Below are 21052 nucleotides of genomic sequence, written 5' to 3'. Positions count from 1 at the left end.
GGAGAAGGAGGAAGGAGGAGGGTGGAGAAGGAGGAAGGAGGAGGGTGGAGAAGGAGGAAGGAGGAGGGTGGAGAAGGAGGAAGGAGGAGGGTGGAGAAGGAGGAAGGAGGAGGGTGGAGAAGGAGGAAGGAGGAGGGTGGAGAAGGAGGAAGGAGGAGGGTGGAGAAGGAGGAAGGAGGAGGGTGGAGAAGGAGGAAGGAGGAGGGTGGAGAAGGAGGAAGGAGGAGGGTGGAGGAGGAGGAGGAGGGTGGAGGAGGAGGAGGGTGGAGGAGGAGGAGGGTGGAGGAGGGTGGAGAAGGAGGACAAGGAGGCCGAGGAGGGTGGAGAAGGAGGCCGAGGAGGGTGGAGAAGGAGGCAGAGGAGGGTGGAGGAGGAGGGGGGTGGAGGAGGAGGAGGGTGGTGGGGGAGGAGGAGGGTGGTGGGGGAGGAGGAGGGTGGTGGGGGAGGAGGAGGGTGGAGGACCAAGAGCAGGGGGTGGAGGAAGAGCGGGGGTGGGGGGAGGAAGAGCGGGGGTGGGGGGAGGAAGAGCGGGGGTGGGGGGAGGAAGAGCGGGGGTGGGGGGAGGAAGAGCGGGGGTGGGGGGAGGAAGAGCGGGGGGGAGGAAGAGCGGGGGGGAGGAAGAGGAGGAGTAAGGGGAGGAGGAGCAAAGGGGAGGTGGAAGAGGTACAGCCGGGAAGTTCTCCCCAATGTCCTGGCCAATATTGATCCCTCAATCAAAATATGGTAACCTGTTTATCTGGCCATTATCACACTGCTGTGTGTGGGAGAACCACATTTCTTATCTTACAACAGTGACTTCACTTCAAAAGTACTTAATTGGTTGTAAAGCACTTTAAGGCATTCTATCGTCGTGAAAGGCGCTGTATAAATGCAAGTCCTTCTCGTTCGTCACAACTTAAGCATGTGGGTCAGTTATTGGTATTTATCACAATCAGCACTTTATTCCCAAATTTTGTCGAAATCTGGACACCACACTTTAGGAAGGATGTGAAGGCATTAGAGAGGGAGCAGAAAAGATTTACCAAACTGGTTACAGGGATGAGGGAATTCAGTTACATTCGATTGGAGAAGCTGGAGCTGTTCTCCTTAGAGAAGAGAAGGTTGAGAGGAAATTTGATAGAGGTGTTCAAAATCGTGAGGGGTCTGGACAGACTAGATACAGAGAAACTGTTCCCATTGGTTGAAGGGTTGAAAACTAGAGGACACCGATTTAAGGTGAATGGCAAAAGAACCAAAGGCAACATGAGATGAAACATTTTTATGCGGCGAGTGGTTAGGATCTGGAATGCACTGCCTGAGAGTGTGGTGGAGGCAGATTCAATCATGGCTTTCAAAAGGGAATTGGAAAATTAGCTGAGAACAAATGTGCAGGACTACAGTTAAAGGATGGAGAAGTGGGACTGGATGAGTTGCTTTTGCAGAGAACCAGCAAAGACATGAAGGGCCAAATGGTCTCCTTCTGTGTTGTAACTATTCTATGATTCTATTCAAAAACAGTATACTTACAACTTTTATTTCTTCCTTCACACAGACAGGAATTCCATCCAGTGGGGAAAGAGGTGCATTGGCTTGATATCGAGCAGTGGAGGCTTCTGCCATCTATACATAAGAAGAGAATGTCACAGTGTTGAAAAGGAACAGAATAATAGTGCTGACACATAATTTTATCTAATTCTGTTTTGAAGATTTTTTCTGCAGCTGCCAGGCATTTCCATCATGTATCAGTACAAAAGATTGCTGAAAAACATCAGTGTAGACATTAATAACTTTATCGTCTATATATGTCTTTACAATTTTCTACAGCAAAAATATACTCACTGAGGCACACAGATAAACAGTAACATGGAAGACATGAAGGACAGAGTGGAAATTCAATGGGACGGGACACAGATAGAGAAGAATGCTGCACAAAGTTGGATAAGTACAGAGCCAGCAGATTACAGGAAGTGTACAGGGCGGCACAGTGGCGCAGTGGTTAGCACTACAGCCTCACAGCTCCAGCGACCCGGGTTCAATTCTGGGTACTGCCTGTGCGGAGTTTGAAAGCTCTCCCTGTGACCGCGTGGGTTTTCACCGGGTGCTCTGGTTTCCTCCCACAGCCGAAGATTCCAACATGCAGTTAACTCCTTCCCAAAATCCACATACGGGACTGTCCTGGCGGACCCATTGTATCAGCCTGCTCCTGCCCCACTGAACTTATTTCTTCCTATCTAGACTCTATCTTTTCTCCGCTGGTCCAGTCTCTTCCCACCTACATCCATGACTCTTCTGACGCCCTACGTCATTTTGACAATTTCCAGTTTCCTGGTCCCAACCGCCTCCTCTTCACAATGGACGTCCAATCGCTCTACACCTCCATCACCCACCAGGATGGTTTGAGGGCTCTCCGCTTCTTCCTGGAACAGAAACCCAACCAGTCCCAATCCACCACCACCCTCCTCCGCCTGGCTGAACTTGTTCTCACATTGAACAACTTCTCCTTCAACTCCACACACTTCCTTCAAGTAAAAGGTGTTGCTATGGGTACCCACATGGGTCCTAGTTATGCCTGTCTTTTTGTGGGATATGTCGAGCATTCTTTGTTCCAGTCCTACTCAGGCCCCCTCCCCCAACTCTTTTTCCAGTACATTGATGACTGTATTGGTGCCGTTTCCTGCTCCCGCCCCGAACTGGAAAACTTTATCAACGTTGCTTCCAATTTCCACCCTTCTCTCACCTTTACATGGTCCATCTCTGACACTTCCCTTCCCTTCCTCGACTTCTCTGTCTCCATCTCTGGGGATAGGCTGTCTACTAATATCCATTATAAGCCCACCAACTCCCACAGCTACCTCGACTACACTTCTTCACACCCTACCTCCTGCAAGGACTCCATTCCATTCTCCCAGTTTCTCCATCTCCGACGCATCTGCTCTGATGATGCTACCTTCCATAACGGTGCTTCTGATATGACCTCCTTTTTCCTCAACCGAGGATTTCCCCCACTGTGGTTGACAGGGCCCTCAACGTGTCCGGCCCAATCCCCGCACCTCTACCCTCACCCCTTCCCCTCCCTCCCAGAACCGTGACAGGGTTCCCCTTGTCCTCACTTTTCACCCCACCAGCCTCCATATCCAAAGGATCATCCTCCGCCATTTCCGCCACCTCCAGCGTGATGCCACTACCAGTCGCATCTTCCCCTCCCTTCCCCTGTCAGCATTCCAAAGGGATCGTTCCCTCCGCGACACCCTGGTCCATTCCTCCATTACCCCCACCACCTCATCCCCGTCCCATGGCACCTTCCCCTGCAATCGCAGGAGGTGTAATACCTGCCCATTTACCTCCTCTCTCCTCACTATCCCAGGCCCCAAACACTCCTTTCAGGTGAAGAGCGATTTACTTGTACTTCTTTCAATGTAGTATACTGTATTCGCTGTTCACAGTGTGGACTCCTCTACATTGGGGAGACCAAGCGCAGATTGGGTGACCGCTTTGCGGAACATCTCCGCTCAGTCCGCAAGCAGGACCCTGAGCTTCCGGTTGCTTGCCATTTCAACACTCCCCCCTGCTCTCATGCTCACATCTCTGTCCTGGGATTGCTGCAATGTTCCAGTGAACATCAACGCAAGCTCGAGGAACAGCATCTCATCTATCGATTAGGCACACTACAGCCTGCCGGACTGAACATTGAGTTCAATAATTTCAGAGCATGACAGCCCCCCATTTTACTTTCATTTTTAGTTATTTTTTTCTTCCTTTTTTTAACATTCTTTTTTACATTTTTTACAATCTTTTTTTTGCATTTATTTCATTTCATCTTAGTTTGTTCAGTTTACTTACCCACTGTTTTTTTCAGGTTTGCACTTGCTGCTGTTCAATATTCAGTGTATTAACATCTAATGTGTACTAATGCTTTGTCTTTCAACACACCATTAACATATTGTTCGCCTTTGCTCCGTGACCTTTTGGTCAGCTATGTGGCCTGGTCCAATCTACACCTCCTTTGTTATCTCTTGCCCCACCCCCACCTCACTTGCTTATAACCTGTGACTTTTCTAATATTTGTCAGTTCCGATGAAGGGTCACTGACCCGAAACATTAACTCTGCTTCTCTTTCCACAGATGCTGCCAGACGTGCTGAGTGGTTCCAGCATTTCTTGTTTTTATTTAACTGCATGTGGTTGGTTTATAAGTTTCTTCACTTTGACTGCTCAATTGGCTTCTGATATTTATACTAACATCCATTTGCTGAATATGTAGTACTTCAGCAGAGGAGAGGAAATTGACCTGCAGTACATTTTGAATCGGCTTTTAATTAACATCTCAGGCAATTATTGCTTTCAATACTGCCACTTGAAAGTACTGCAGGTATTCATTCTCAGGAATGTGAACTAGAACAAAGTATTTATCCTTGCAGAGAAGTTTGGATTTTCTTTACAGTACGTGAGAAGAGTTAGCACTCTCCTGGATCTTGAATGGGACATCACTTCACAATGGCTTTTGGCTGGTTTACAAATATCATGTTGGAAGAAAGGTCCATAGTATTAAGCAAATTCCTGGCAACATGCTGATAAATTAGAATTGCTATCAAATTTGTTACTAATCTTGTTCCTTTCATAGTCAGTAAACAGATGGAACTCTTCTGCCTGCCTGACCTATCACTAATCATAGGGTTCCAAAGTAACTGTTTGTGAAGGTCACGTTAAATGAACATTGTACATGTTCATTCCCCACTCCCCCACCCAGCTTGTTCTGCCAAGTATACAACGTGTACACTTTAGTTTTGCAGTCCACAAAATCAAATTCAGATCTAAAGTGCAGATCTTTGCTTTTCCCACCACTTCCAAAATACAAAATGTTAATCTGTAAACAATGACAATTCCGTAACTCAGTGGGGAATGACATCTGCAGCAAGCACACAATCGTAAACATTGGGCATGCAGCCCATGATTATCCAACCGTTCATTTTAATGAGTGGAAAAACAAAAGATTTGCACCTGTAATTTCCTGAACTACGTTCCCTGTTTGGGGCACCAGATCACAGAATTACCCCCACTCACCCCTCTCTTTTGCCCTTCCTCTTCTAAAAACACTAGGAAAATAAAACCAAGATATTTAATAAAGTGTATAGTAAAAGAATAAAGCAGCAGGAAAGTGGGTGTATGTGGAGGGGAGGAGGGCTGATTAATTAATGTACAGCTTCTCCAATGGCCTAGTTGCTTAAAGCAAAACATAATGGAAGTACCAGGTTGAATCCCTAATCTGTGTTATATTAGTGGATCTGCTACAATCAGCACCCCTGTGTTAGGCAAAGTAAAATCAAATATGATTCCTAATCCAGATAACTATCATGCTGGAAAGAGCAGTTGTGTAGACATGATCAGGCTTGGCTGTGTCATTTCACCAGTGTCAATCAATTATCTTTCCATCAACCAATGTTTGGGGCCATGAGAAAAACTTAAAATGAGGAATTGCAAGCTTCTCAGCACCTATGAAAACTTTCCCAGCTGGAACCACGTAAAAGGGGTGAAAACTATAGAGATATGGGGAGAGAAGTTTTGAACACAGAGAAAAAACATGAGAATAAAGAGAAATCCAGATGTGCAGTGATAGGGCTGGATTTTACGATCTCACGCGCGGCGGCTCATTTAAATAGCCGGGCCGGCCCTCACCGCCCCCACTGCATCATGTAGAGGGGGTAGGCTGTCTGTCCCCAACAATGGCATCAGCTGCCTGTGCGCAGGCACCATTTTTAAAGGGCAGCCAGCCCTGCCGGCACATTTGAATATTTAAAGATACACTCTCCAAAATGTATTAAATAAATTTCTAACAACCCTTTCCCATCCCTCAATTATAATTACATTAACTATTTGCCCTTCACCCCCACCAAAACACTTACCTTTCAAATCTGACTATTCCCCCCCAAGACTGCACAAAATTTAAAGTTCACCCCTTCTCACCATCCCTACACCCATCATGTTTATTTGACCCTGTCCCCTCCCCCGCACTGAAAATCTTAGCTCCCTCCCCTCTCCCCACCAGTGTCATGCCAGCTTTCCCCGGACAGGGAATTGAGGGCGCGGGACTGCAGGCCACCACGCCGAAGATCGCAGCGGGCCTGGAAGATTGAAGGCAAGTCTATTTAAATTTATGCATGTAACTAATTTAAATATGGAAGTCCAGGTCCCGTCGCCCAGTGGCCGGGATCCGCCACAGCGTCTTGCCGCTGCCGGGAGGTTTGGGCTCCGCGGCCCCAACCGCCATGGAGCCTGACGTCGAGGGCTTGGTAAAATCCAGCCCACTGTGTAAGAATATCACAGACACACAGGGACAGAGATTCATTTTGATCCTTTATTTGTGGCGACTGAGCCGCCTACAAAGGCATGCTTAAGAAAACATGAAAAGAAAATCATTTTGCAACATATTTTCAGGATTTTGCTTCAACAACATTGGTTGTGCGATCTGTGATACAATCATTGGAGTGGATTCTATGGGCCATCCCCCCCCCACAAAGCCTGAGGCAGGGTTGTAGGCGAGGGTGCCCAAGAGAATCACGATGGGAGCCGGAGGGCAGAGGGCCCATCGTCACCCCACCGCCAATCAATTTTGCCAGGGGTGGGATAGACCAACTATGGCCTTCACGCCCAGAAGCCAATTGAGGCCCTTAAGTGGCCTCTTCCCACCACTGCTGGGATCTAACCAGCGGCGGGAGGTGCATCCACCATGTGGGGAGGGTGCCTTGTAAAATGAGATACCATCCCTGCAGGCTTCTGATGGGGAGAGGGGGGGGGGGGGGTGGTGTGGTGGCTCTTTTCCTGGGCAATTTGTGGCCCATGAAGGACCCTAGCCAGCAAAACCTACAACGCCATGGCCCCACTGTCCCCCGGACGTTACGTCAACCCTCCCACTCCCCCTCACTGGGGCCTTCCTGACTGGCCCCAGGTGACCCCGCCTCACCCGAGGTCTAAGGTTCTAGTGCTGGGCCTGGGTCCAAGACCTCTGCAGTACCGACAGTGGCCACCGCTGGCGGTGGTGCAGCCGATACTGCTGAGCTGCTGGCCTTGTGATTGGCCTGCCGATCTTGGAGGCAGGATCCCTGTCTTTAAAGGGACGGGGATCCTGGCGCGGGAGACTTAGGCAGCAAAACAACGGAGGATCGCTCCAGGGAGCTGGGAAGTTGCGGGGCACGAAAAGGTTGAGGTGGGGATCCGCCTGCCTTTTCAGCCCAGTGCCAGGAGTCCCACCTCCTCAACAAAATCCAGCCCACTAAGTATAATGTTAAGCCAATATACTGCCTTGTCACCCCACTGGATTGAACAAAATTTCATCACACATTTTAGCCATCAAAATCTCCCTATTGAACCTTATAGGTGTCACAGTCCAAGAAGGATTACTATCATTTTTGAGAAATCAAAATGATTACCAACCTTCATTACCAGATCACCCTCATATTGCACAATAGCACGCAATGGTGCAACTGCTTGATCAGCATCTTCTAGAGCATTGATCACATTCTTAGCAACCTGGGTTGGAGTGATCTTCCCTGACCTGTACAAGTATAAAATTAGACGGGTTAGAACGATTCTTGCTTTGATTTCTTTTAATATATTGGTAATGATTAGACCAATTGATTAACCAAGAAGAATATATTAAACATTAGGGACTCTTTGTCCACTTCTTCCACCGATATGTTTACCTAGAAAAAACATCCAGATGTAGATTTTAACCTGTTGTTAATGGAGAGTAAATTTGGGTGGGGTGTAAAACAGAGATCTATTTTATTTAAAAAATGCATTTCAGCATGACAGGACAAGGTTTTTAGGAATCTAAACAAAAGTGTAGAACTGGGAGAGGGGGAATATATTTTCATCTTCCCTGCATAGATGGCAATGGAATGAAAGCTAGGCTATCTATTCTGCTAGTTTACTGTCCACGTGAAGGTGAAAATGTACCAGAGTGTTGTTTGTGGTTTATTCATTTTGCTGAACTAGAAATGATACATCCAAATATCCAGATTAGCCATAACATGCAAGTCTCATTTTCAGATTATAATAAAATACAGAGCATGAAAAGGTTGCACAGCCCATTGAGCCTATTTCATGCAATGTTCTCCCACACCATTTGTTAATCCTATACTTTCCCCAGAAAGGAAAACTAAAGATTAAATATTGCTTAACGCTCAATCCTGCTTCTCAGCAGATATCAATGGAATTTCTTTTCAAACTGACCCTGAATCAACTCCCTTTTCTAAGAATTGTTCCGGAAATCTACGAGCCTGTGGGAGCAAAGAAATTATATTTCTGAACCATAACCTCGTTCCAGACTTGTAAATCTTTTCCATTATTGCCTAATATAACAAATTTCAATCAACATCAGAAACTTATGCAGCTTCTGCTCAGGATATTTGAATATAGTAGCTGGCAGTCTTAAACCACTTTTGTCAATAGCTGACAGCATTTCATAATAACTTCATTGTTATTTATATATAACTAAATTCCACCAGCACCTGCATGGATCACTCTGCAATGTAAACGGCAAATGAAAAGTCTCATTTATCCCCTGTTGGTACTTATTCCAACCAAAAATTTAGGTCTGAGCATTCAAACTGCACAACTATTTATTCATGAAACTATTCCATTCACTGCATGAATAGTTTCACAAATAAAGAGACAAAAACCATTGCCTCAGTGGCCAAAGGTACCCTGGACTCCCTCAACGTCATGGTTTTTCTCAGCAATCATTGCTCCTTATTATATCAAAAAAAACACTGCTGAAAAATGAGATGGCCATCATAGGATGACAGGTGCTTGGGTGGCGGCAAACATGGTAACCTTTTAACCAATGGAGCCTCACAGCATTTAATGTCAGAAAGTCACAATTATTACATTTGCTTTCATTTGGTACCTTCGTCAACTATATTGTCATTAATTTGCGATATCTACATCTGCAAATAGAAACCAAAGTATATTTTTATTCCTCAGAATTTGTTCCCAAGGTACTGGACACACTACTCTTATCAGTGTGGTTGTCAAATCCTTTCTGAAGTAAGGCATTACGTTTAGACTGCTCTATGATGGGTTAGCATCTATAGCTTCCATTATTGATCATAAATAATATTTTATGGCAAACACAGAATATTCTTTTCTTTCAACACTTTCAACAGCTTTTAATTACATAAGAGTAGAAATTTGGATCGGGGGAGGGGCGCGAGGAAGTCAAAATGGCGCGTGGAGAGCATTCTAAGCTATCACTGATCTTTTCAGAACCATTGAACTGCTCGACATTTCAAAAAAGTCTTGGCAGGGGCAGAGAAAGGAGTATTAAAGAAATAATTAACTGACATTTTACATTTACATACATACTTGTATCCTTCCAGGAAATCAGAGATGCTTTTGAAGTTAAACCCAGGCCTCTCTTCAGTAACACTGCAAATTATATATAAAATTATGTCACTCTTAGAAATTAGAACCATTTATACCAAGATGAAAACGCAGCCCAAAAGTTAAACATGTCAATGTGTCATTTCTTAAGTGGAAGATTGAACACCATAAATATCCATAAAAAAAGATTTCTCTTTGTAGTTTTTCCATACTGTCATACCACCGGCCATTTTCTTCTCAAAAGGTGTTATCAGTGTTCCCTTAATGAATGCAGGGTCCATAAAGGAGTATAAAAGGTCACAAATTAATTATCGATGAGGAAGGCAATCAACCCATCTAAACTTGTCCATCCAAAAAAATCTTCCATTTTCTCCACTGCAGCATTCAACTGTTGCTTAAATGCTTCAGGATTTTCACATCTACTACTCTACCTGGCAGTTTATTCCATATATTGAACAATACATTAAAGAATTTCTTAATTTCTAAATTTACCTTTTAGTCGCTTGAACCAGTGTGTCCTTGGTCTATTCTTGCAACTTCATTTTAAGTAATATGTGAGTGAGGTTATTCAACTTTGGTAGTAGTAATAGAAAAGCAGAATTTTTTTTAAAAAGGCATGAAATTTGTAAATGTCGATGTTCAGAGAGACTTGGGTGCACTCGTACAAAGAACACAGAAGGTTAGCATGCAGCTACAGCAAGTAATTAGGAAGGCAAATAGCATGTTGGCCTTTATTGCAAGGGGATTGGAGTCCTTGAATAAGGAAATCTTGCTACAATTGTACAGGCATTTGGTGAGACCACCTGGAATACTGTGTACAGTTTTGGTCTCCATTTCTAAGGAAGGATCTACTTGCATTGGAGGCGATACAGTGAAGGTTCACTAGATTGGTTCCTGGGATGAGAGCATTGTCCTATGATGAGAGGGCTGAATAAATTGGGCCTATACTCTCTGACGTTTAGAGGAATGAGAGGTGATCTCATTGAAACATACAAGATTCTGAAGGGGCTAGATAGGGTAGACACTCAGAGGTTATTTCCCCTGGCTGGAGAATCTAGAACATGGAAGCACATTCTCAAGATAAGGGGTCAATCATTTAGCACTGAGATGAGCAGAAATATCTTCATTCTAAGGGCTGTGAATCTTTAGAATTCTCTACCCCGGAGGGTTGTGGACGCTCCATCATTGTGTATATTTAAGGCTGAGATAGAGACAGATTTTTGGTCTCTCAGGGAATCAAGGAATTTGGGGAACGGGCAGGAAAGTGGAGCTCAGAGAGAAAATCAGCCATGATCAGGTTAATGGCACAGCAGGCTTGAAGGGCTGTATGATCTACTCCTGCTCCTATTTCTTAAGTTCTGTTCTTAATATTCCAAATTTACTTCTTCCATTTCCTTAACTATGTTTTTCCATGCCTTTAACCAGGTTATATATCTCTACAAGGTCACCTCATAAATACCTAATTTCCAAGCTGCAAAGCTCAAGTCCCAAGTATTTACCATGATATTGAAGGCTAGGGATCAGCCTTGTGGGTCTTCTCTGCACTGCCTCCAGTGCTTGAATGGTGTTTTTATATCTCAGGGACGAGAAAAGATTGTAGTATTAAAGGCATGTTATATATTAGGAACATCGGAGCAGGAGTAGGCCATTTAGCCCATCAAGCCTGCTCTGCCATTCAATACGATCATGGCTGATCACCCACTTCAATGCCTTTTTCCCACACTATCCTCATATCCCCTTATGTCATTGGTAATTGGTATTTAGAAATCTGTCAATCTCTTAATTCTTTAGACATACTCAATGTTTGAGCTTCCACAGCCCTCTGGGGTAGAGAATTCCAAAGATTCACAACCCTCTGAGTAAAGAAATTTCTCCTCATCTCAGTCCTAAGTGGCTTTCCCCTTATTTTGAAATGGTGTCCCCTGGTTCTAGACTCCCCAACCAGGGGAAACATCTTAGCTGCATATACCCTGTCTATTCCTTTAAGTATTTTGTAGGTTTCAATGAGATCACCTCTCATTCTTTGAAACTCTAGAGAATACAGGCCTAGTTTCTCCAATCTCTCTTTATTGGACTGTCCCGCCATCCCTGGAACAAGTCTGGTGAACCTTCATTGCACTCCCTTTATGGCAATAATATCCTTCCTAAGGCAAGGGGACCAAAACTGCACACAGTACTCCAGATGCGGTCTAACTAAGCTTCTATACAACTGAAGCAAGACTTCACTACTCCTGTACTCAAATCCTCCTGCAGTAAAGGTGAACATACCATTAGCCTTCTTAATTGCTTGCTGCACCTGCATTTAGCTTTCAGTGACTTTTTGATAACTACACCCAGATCCCTTTGTACATCTACACTTTCTAATCTCTTACCATAAGAAATACTCTGGACATCTATTACTCCTACCAAAGTGGATAACCTCACATTTTTCCACATTATATTCCATCTGCCATGTTCTTGCCCACTCACTGTCTGTCCAAATTTCCCTAAAGCCGCTTTGCATCTTCCTCACAATACATATTCCCACTTAGTTTTGTGTCATTCGCGAACTTGGATATTTAAAAAAAGAAAATTGGTCTCAGAATTTGGAGTCACTGGCAACGCAAGTATTTACTTCCGATTCTTGATAAGATGGATGTGGGTCTGACTAGAGTGCTGTACAGTTTTAGTACAATTTCCTCTGAATCATACTCTACTGTTCTGGCTATGTAGTTCAACATACTGTCGGATCGGCTAATTGCTGTGTTGCATTGGTTGGACATGTATAAAGGCAACAAAATGTTAGCTTCAGAGATCTACAGAAACTCTCTGAACAAATTGATGGATGACAGCAATCAAATGGATATAGTTTGGTTGGAATTTCATAAAGATTTGAGTGTTTTATCCACAAGTCTTTCAGAAAAGATTAATGTTCATGAAATTAAGACAAAATTAGCTACGTTGTTTGAGAGCTGTTTGGCAATGCAGGGCAGAAAGCGATGAGCAGAAAGAGAAATAAAAAAGGTTACATCTGCATGAAGAAGGAATCTGTTCTCTGCTCCCTGCTGTTTACACTAGACATATTACAGATGCTGAAAGTTGCACTTACATGACTTGCAAAGGGGAAATCAACAGCATTTAAAGGAAGATAAACAAAATAAGCCAATGACTGCAAAAAAGAATAAATGTTAAGGTAGTCTACTTGGGAATATAAAACATGGGTACACAATGAATGGGTTCTATTTGCATAAATGGGAAGGAACAGAGATGTTGCCTTAGACATATATTCAATCTGTTTCGGACACAGTTGTAATCCCTGTTGAACAGCAAAAGACTGCCCGAGACGGATACTGTAACAGTGTGGCAAGCAATCTCCTGCTGTCTTCTTATATCCCAAGATGCTGAATGCACCCTACCAGAATTTGAATCAAGAACCTTTTACCAACTAGCTGTGGTACCCAACATTAATTTCTGCAAGAAGAAAGCTTGTGAGTTTTTGATATGGAGTGGATTATTTTAGTAATAACTTTTACTTCATCCAGTGGGGGCTAAAATTAAGCAATTTGCAAAAAGAACTAAAAGGAGAGGCTTGGATATTCTTAACTTTGAAAATCAAACTTTTTAATTTTTACCAGGTTTATGAACCAAGCATTAAAGGGTTACCTTCTTAGCAGTATATTGTATGATTATATAACTTCTTTATTTTATCTAATTAACTTACTATTAAACAAGTTACATTTAGAAGAAATTTCATTTTAAAGCATGCAGCAGATTGTACAATGCTCATGCTAGTACCTTCCTGATAAGTTTCCTACCAGGATTATTCACTTAATAAGCAATTTGCAATTCACGTCATTAGAATTGACTGGTCTGGCAATGCTTCAGAATCAAAGCAAGCGATCAACGTTAATGATACCTCCACTGGTTTTAGGTTTGTACATATATTCCTAACTTCTGGAAACAAAAGCATCTATTGAAAAAATCTCTGATAAAACCTTATCCAACACTTATTGCCCACCTCAGCTGTAGGACTTCATTCAGAATGCTGTCAATGGTCCTATCTCTTGGTGGTTCAATGCTGCTCTCAGGGACGACAACAGGTATGAATATTGGGTCTTCTGGAATAACTAGATGTCGCAGCAAGGTAAGGTTGGTAATCCTAGAAACAGGAGCACATTTATTCTTAAATTGAGGACAACGCTGTTCAATTATTATTATTAATTTTCTCTCTTTTTCTCTGCTATCCAACAAGGGCCATTACCAACCAAGATGTTGAGCAGGGGCTGTCAAGACACGACTACTCATTCTGTCCAGTACATTATCATTTTCAACTTTCTTCCTCAGATTTAGTTGTTCCTCCTAGTTTTGTATTATCTAAAAATATGGCCAATTTGCATCATGTTTCTGAATCTATGTTGCAAATGTAAATTAGGTTGTTTTCACCCTCCACAAGTTTAATGTTGGTGCAAAGTCTAAATTGAGCACCAGGGCCTAAATGGATTGCCAACTCCAGGGAGTTTCACTCAACTTCTTTATGTCAGGTCAAGCTAAGGTGCTGGAATCAGGCTGTTTCTACATTATGACTACAGCATCAATGTGAAATCCAAACTACTTCACACCAAAGTGAGTGTGAATGCACTATTAAAAACAGTGGGGGAAGGGGATTCCAATACAGATCCCACGGACACCACATTCAAGGCAGCTGAACAGACATTCAGTCTCAATCTTAATGTCATAGTATGCTATAAGGTCCTTGCACTTCTAGTTGTAAGCATGGGTGAAGGTGGCAGGAAAGGAAGTGCATGCAGTACTTACCAGGCTAGCATAGGTAAGATTGCTTATTGGTCTGGATTTTGTGATCAGCAGCAAAGCGATGGTGCTCGTCATTGACCTTGAGGAAAGCTGCCCGCAAAGATCTAGCAATCTCTGTGGCACGGATTTCACCTTTCCCAACATTAATTTTATTCTGGCGCCTGCTATAGGGATATCTAGCACCCAGCAACAGTGATGTCATCAAGCAGGTAAAACAGCCAATCCCATTGAAGAATTCTCACAGACAAGAAACCAGGAAGTAAAAAGCACTGATTATCCTTCACTTTTTAATCATTCTACAGAGAGTGAAATGAAGGTTGAGATATGCACATGGGATTAAGGTAGAAGCTGACCTATCATAAACTTAAAAAAAAATTAGAAAAATCTATAGAATTATCACAATGGGGAAATTTGACATTCCACAAAGATAAAATTAGTTTTCAGGGCTAGAGAGGTCTTTCAGCAGTAATTATAACTTAGTACACCGTTAAGAACCCAGTTACTCCTCATTCAACAAGGTGTAACTTTTTCAACAGTTATTACAACAAAGCTAATAGCATAAAAACTAGAGGTTCATGTTAAATCAAGTGATTTCTAAGATTTCCATGTGTGGGGACTTTAACAGCGCACCATGTTGCAAAGAATAGAATCACTGACAGCAGCTTCTGGATTTCCATGTTATTCTGTGCATGAATGGATGCCAGACGTCGCTGTTAGTTTCACGATGACCGCTGACAGTTGAGCAGCCATTACAACTACAAAATCTGGGCTGTTATCTCACTTGTGCTAGCCACATTACACCGTCTGCTGCTGATCACTGCCATACTTGAATCACCTCAGCTTCACTTTGAATGGGTTGCTGTGGAGGTGGGCTAAATAAAGTTAATCTCCCCATTATGATTTTCATAGCACATTTAGGGGAGAATATGCTTAGACGATGATGATCTCATAATAACTGAACATTTTATGCAGCTAAATAGCTATTGCTTTTCAGGACAAACAGAATAGAAGGAACCAATGAACATACTGGGTGGAGATCTAGGATAACCATACAGATCATACAGGTGACCTGAATAGAAATAGGAAAAGAAATTTGAATTAGAGTTACTAGACACAAATATTGAGAAGAGATTGAGGAGACTGGGCCTATGTTCTCTAGAGTTTAGACGAATGAGAGGTGATCTCATTGAAGCATACAAAATTCTTACAGAGCTTGACAGGGTGGATGCAGGAAGGATGTTTCCCCTGGCTGGGGGGGGGGATCTAGAACCAAGGGACACAGTCTCAGAATAAGAGGTAGGCCATTTAGGACTGAGAAAAGGAAGAATTTCTTCACTCAAAGGGTGGTAAATATTTGGAATTCTCTACCCCAGAGGGCTGTGGAGGCTCAGTCACTGAGGATATTCAAGACAGAGATCAATAGGCTTCTAGATATTAAAGATATCAAGGGATATGGGGATAGTGCGTGAAAATGGCGTTGAGGTAGAAGGTCAGGCAGAATCCAGCTGAATGGCGGAACAGGCTCGAGAGGCCGAATGGCCTACTCCTGCTCCTATTTCCTATGTTCCTATTGGATGGTCACCGAGAATAACTGGTCAAGATCCCTAAATTTGAAGACACTATACTTGAGGGTGGGGGGGAATTCAAACAATAGGGAAAAGCAAACCAAGTAATCCAAGGCAGCTGATGAATCACAAAAGCCATTTAGTATGAACAAATGCAGATAGCATGAAAAATGTTTGAGGACAAGTGGATACATATTTAGGAGATGATTGAAAGAGATTACATTTTGTGACCAGCTAAATGGTCTGCATTGTTTTTCTGGTCCTCGAGTCTCCTATGTTTCAGTCACAATTTTAGAGAGAAATTGGAAAAAACTGAATGAGCAACTTCTAACAGAGAGCTATTTGATTTCATCCCCATTAGAAATCACCTCCTTTACAATTTGTTTTGAAGGGCAGAATGCTCAATAGGCTGCAGGAATGTTTCGGCAGAGGGTGGGATATGGGGAGTTGGCATCTCAGCAGAATAATCATTCTGCTCAGGTTTACATAGAATTACATATATACTCCACACAAGCTTCCTCCCACCAGACACTATCAGTACAACCCTCTATTACTTTTGCCTTTATGTTCTTATCCAACTTCACCTTAAATGCATCTATGCTATTCCACATTCTAACCATTCTCTGGGTAAATAAGTTTCTCCTGAATTCCTTATTAGATTTATTAGTGACTATCTTATGTTTATGGCCTCTAGTTTTAGACTCCCCCAGAAGGGGAAACATCATCTCTACAGTTACCCTATCAAACCCCCTCCAAAATTTTAAAGACTTTATTAGGTCACCCCTCAGCCTTCTCTTTTTTACAGAAAAAAAAGTCCCAGTCTGTTCAATCTTTCCTGATAGATATTGTTACAACTAGCTGAGAAAGAGGTCTAAGGTTCCCTCTAAGCCTTCACCTGGTCTTAATGTAACAGGGTTTAATTTTAAACACACCATGATTTTAGCTCCTCCTTGTTCACCACTTTCCAATTATAAGGCAAAGAAACCAGCACAAACAGGTTTAAAGAAGAAAAGTTGAAATTTATTAAACTTAAACTCGAATTCCGTTAACGCCTATGGATACACGACGCACCCACACTAGCATGCATATGCGATACACACATGCAAATAGAGACAGAAAAGAGAAGAAAAAATAAAGTGGAAAAGTTTGAGGCAGCATCTGAAGAGTTTTTGTTACGGTCTTCGAGCTCACTGTAGAGCCCCTGATTGTAGGTAGATCTTGCTTTTCCTTGGGGCCCAGTATTCTTCTTAAACCTTGTTCATTGTAGGAGACTTTTCTCTCTTGGGGTTCATGTATCTTCAGTGGATTCAGAGGCTTGTGAGAAAGAAATGGGAGCAGACAGGAGAGATCTTCTCAGTCCAGGAGCAAACAGTCTTTCTGACTTCAAACTCTCCGTGGCTAGTTCAAAAAACCCTGGAACAGCCAGTTAGTCATGTGACCAGCGTGTCCAACCAAGCCTGACTCCTGTGGATTGCATCACCCCAGCAGGCCCTGGAATTCACTTGCCCACCCCCTCACTGTCCGGTGATTAACATCCATTGTGGGTTGAATGTGTCAGGGAACGATCCTTTGTCTGCACAAGCACTGTCTGTTTTATGTAAATATTTTTTCCAGCCACGGCTGATCTGACATCAAATCATTTCCTCACTCCAGCAACGGTTCAAAATTAATGTTCATACGACAAAAGCAATGTGTCTCATTCGTGGCAGGTGGGGGCCTGCATGACAGATATAAACTCTCAGTTCTGGTATCATCATTATCAGTGAAAAGATTTACAGAGGAGTTCCATATTTTAATAGTAGCCTGATGAAACTTCTGGCCCAGCGAGTAAAATAAGTAGAATCCACTGCAAAATAGATTTGAATGACCATGGGGCAGGGGTGGGTGGGGGGGGGGGGGGGGGGGTGGGAGGTGGTAAATCTGCATTAATGGCTACATATACACTTCTTCCAGTATACTCACTTATGGTCAGAATATTTAAAGAATCATTATAAAATGTAAACAAAACTTTTAAGTTATTGATCTGTTGAATCAGATGTTTGTATAGAATGCACTCCAAGAACAAAAACAAATTCCTAATTTAGGTCATAATTACCTGTAGGCATAAAAAGTCTGTAATTATAGACCAGTAAGAAGAAATAACTGAGGATTGTGATAAATCAAAGATCGGTTCACCCTGGCAGTGATTTAACATTAACATTTATACTTTACATAAAAATTCTTCTTTTGGGCCTCCTTATCTCGAGAGACAATGGATATGCGCCTGGAGGTGGTCAGTGGTTTGTGAAGCAGCGCCTGGAGTGGCTATAAAGGCCAATTCTGGAGTGACAGGCTCTTCCACAGGTGCTGCAGAGAAATTTGTTTGTTGGGGCTGTTGCACAGTTGGCTCTCCCCTTGCGCCTCTGTCTTTTTTCCTGCCAACTACTAAGTCTCTTCGACTCGCCACAATTTAGCCCTGTCTTTATGGCTGCCCGCCAGCTCTGGCGAATGCTGGCAACTGACTCCCACGACTTGTGATCAATGTCACACGATTTCATGTCGCGTTTGCAGACGTCTTTATAGCGGAGACATGGACAGCCGGTGGGTCTGATACCAGTGGCGAGCTCGCTGTACAATGTGTCTTTGGGGATCCCGCCATCTTCCATGCGGCTCACATGGCCAAGCCACATAAAAATAGTTATCCATAATACATAAAGCAGACAACAGAATGAAAAGTTACAGTAAGCAAGTTGATTGAGCCCCATTAACTAATCAGGTAAATTGAAATATCTCATTCCTGTTGCAGAATAAACAGTTCATATCAGAGAGATCCTATAGCATCATTATGCTTTCTTTTAAACTGTGCTATGTTTCAGCAATGTTGATGCAGTTTCAGTGTTATGAGTTTTCCTTATCATGTATGAAAAGTTTTATGAATAAAATGTTTAGAGACATTCCACTGAAGTCCCTTTTTGATGTAGTTGATGGGACATTTTATTGTCTCCCATGCCTGGAAATCTGAAATAAAAACAGAAAGTGCTGGAAATATTCAACCGGTCTGGCAGCATCTGTGCAGTGAGAAATAGAGTTAACGTTTCAGGTCAATGACCTCTCATCAGAACTGGTAGTTCTGATCAAAGGTTATGGGCCTGATTTTACTGTCCAAATAACGATGAGACAAATAAAGCTCAGTTATTCAAGTTAATCAGCATTGCATCTGGTCAATAATATAGCAGAAGTTGTCATTCCATCTTATTAAACATGGAGTTGAAGATCTGCTAATTTGTTTTCTCAGGAACTTCAGTTAAGGGTAGATGCCTAGTTAAGTGCAAAAATGAAAAAGTTGTTATCTGTGATGTGTCACTCCACCATTTGCTTCCCAAAACAACATCTCACTGTCTGACTCACTATTCAAATACATTGAAAGGCATGAAGTTCCCGCACTTGCAGGGTAGAACCAAATTAAACTCGCACAGAAAGTTAGGGCTTATCCAGTTCAGTTTAAGTACTCTTTTGAATGGCATAAGAAGTCTTAATTACTGCAAACAAATTCTCTGGTATTGAAAAGTAACTTTTACAAACGTGGAGTCACACTCCTTCAGCTTTTAATTATTATGGAAGATTCTAAAAAAAAAATCTTTCAGAAGAGAGGCTTTTACTTCCTATGCTTTTCTTTCTCTCTCTCAATCTTTTTTTTATTCTTTCATGGGACGTGGGCGTCACTGGCAAGGCCAGCATTTGTTGCCCCTTCCCCAATTGCCCTGGATACCTGAGTGGCTTGCTAGGCCATTTCAGAGGGCAGTTAAGAGTCAGCCACATTGCTGTGGGCCTGAAGTCACATGCAGGCCAGACCAGGTAAGGACAGCAGATTTCCTTCCCTCCAAGGCATTTAGTGAACCAGATGGGTTTTTACAGCAATCAATGATGGTTTCATGGCACTATTACAGGCACTAGCTTTCAATTCCAGATTTTTATAAATGAATTGAATTTATTAATTAAACTGAAATTCCATCAGCTGACCCTGTCCCCGGGGCATTTGTCTGGACCTCTGGATTACTAGTTCAGTGACATACCACTACGCCACTGTCTCCCCTAATCTTGCTTTCCCTCTGTCTATTTCACTTTCTGTTCCTGATTTGACACTTCCTGTTCAGTCTCTGCATTGTTCATTTAACAATTCTCCACTCCAATTTGCTGAGGAGACACAGTTGCTTACGCTGTTCACACAGGTCCTAAATGCCCTGTAGAGTACACAGCACTACTTGGCTCTCTCACTTACAGCAACTTGACAGTGAAAATATCAATTAAATAGGAAATTAAATGGGCAGGGGTAAGTCTAGTGAATGGCAAGTACCATTTGTTTGCTGGGTACAATTAATTTTGGCCCATTGTCATAATGACCTGCGTGGCCACACAGTCCGTACAATTGACATATGATGTCATCCAAACTGAAGGATTACAACATGTGCAAATACTGTACCTCATGATCAGTGGAATTAAAATCAGCTGTCCAAAGATCTGAAAAATAACCACAATGACATAAAAAATTATAAAACTGATACAGAGAATCATTAACAAAAGACTGAAAATTTTTAAGATACCTAACATAAAACAAGCACTCTTAGGTGAGGCACCCCATGAATAAGATGCAATGCAGACACTACAGATTTGCGCTATAACGCACTGTGACAATCACTACATACAGTTTGTGGGGACACGATTACAGTGCTGCCTGAATGAAGCTACTATTTTTTAAGGAACAGTAGCAAACTGAATCCCAACAAATCTTCACCTGAAAGTCATTTCACATTTGGCAAATGTGGAAAAAAAATGTTTATTACCTTGTAGTGCCCCCACGGCTATGCTAATACTTAGAAATAGTTGCCTGATGCAAAACAGGACATGGTTGAAGAAAAATCTATTACCAGACATCTACTAACAATAGAAACAAGCTTTCTTTTTTTTTTTAAAAAGTTGTTTTAAAAGTTTAAAATTTTATTAAATAGAAAATGAGAAAAATCACACTGCAGATTTCCTAGGTTGCCAGTAAGAAAAACTGTAACTGATATGCTGTTATTGCAGTACTCAACAGATTTGCCCTAAAGATAGACTGGAAAGAACAGGAATAGATTTAACCAGCTGACGATCTGGGGGCAGTTACAGCAGGATAATAGAAACCTATCTAATGACCCATGTCTCTCAAATAGGTTAGTTAAATACAAGAGCTGAAGATATATTGCAAAAAGCACAGTCAAAACCAAAGCTGATAATCCACCGAAATGTATATGGCTGGAATCATTTCTATTGTATGTGAGACGGTAGAATTCAATTGTGGCATTTAATAGCTTTCCTGTTGTC

The 21052-nt window shown here is 42.4% G+C and overlaps 1 protein-coding gene across 1 annotated transcript in view; it reads right to left on the bottom strand.

The window, feature by feature from the left end:
• Positions 1-21052, bottom strand: part of LOC137374549 (uncharacterized) — an 89097-nt gene that overhangs the window by 51044 nt on the left and 17001 nt on the right. Inside the window, exons 3-7 of the mRNA XM_068040821.1 lie at positions 20175-20212; positions 13357-13497; positions 9342-9404; positions 7407-7527; positions 1507-1599 (exon numbers count right to left, since the gene is read on the bottom strand). Coding sequence (XP_067896922.1) covers positions 1507-1599; positions 7407-7527; positions 9342-9404; positions 13357-13497; positions 20175-20212 — 456 coding nt within the window. The remainder of the gene's footprint in view (positions 1-1506; positions 1600-7406; positions 7528-9341; positions 9405-13356; positions 13498-20174; positions 20213-21052) is intronic.

Source organism: Heterodontus francisci, chromosome 10 (assembly GCF_036365525.1).
Source record: "Heterodontus francisci isolate sHetFra1 chromosome 10, sHetFra1.hap1, whole genome shotgun sequence".
Classification (NCBI taxonomy): Eukaryota; Metazoa; Chordata; class Chondrichthyes; order Heterodontiformes; family Heterodontidae; genus Heterodontus; species Heterodontus francisci.
This window is presented reverse-complemented; position numbering and strand designations above follow the sequence as displayed.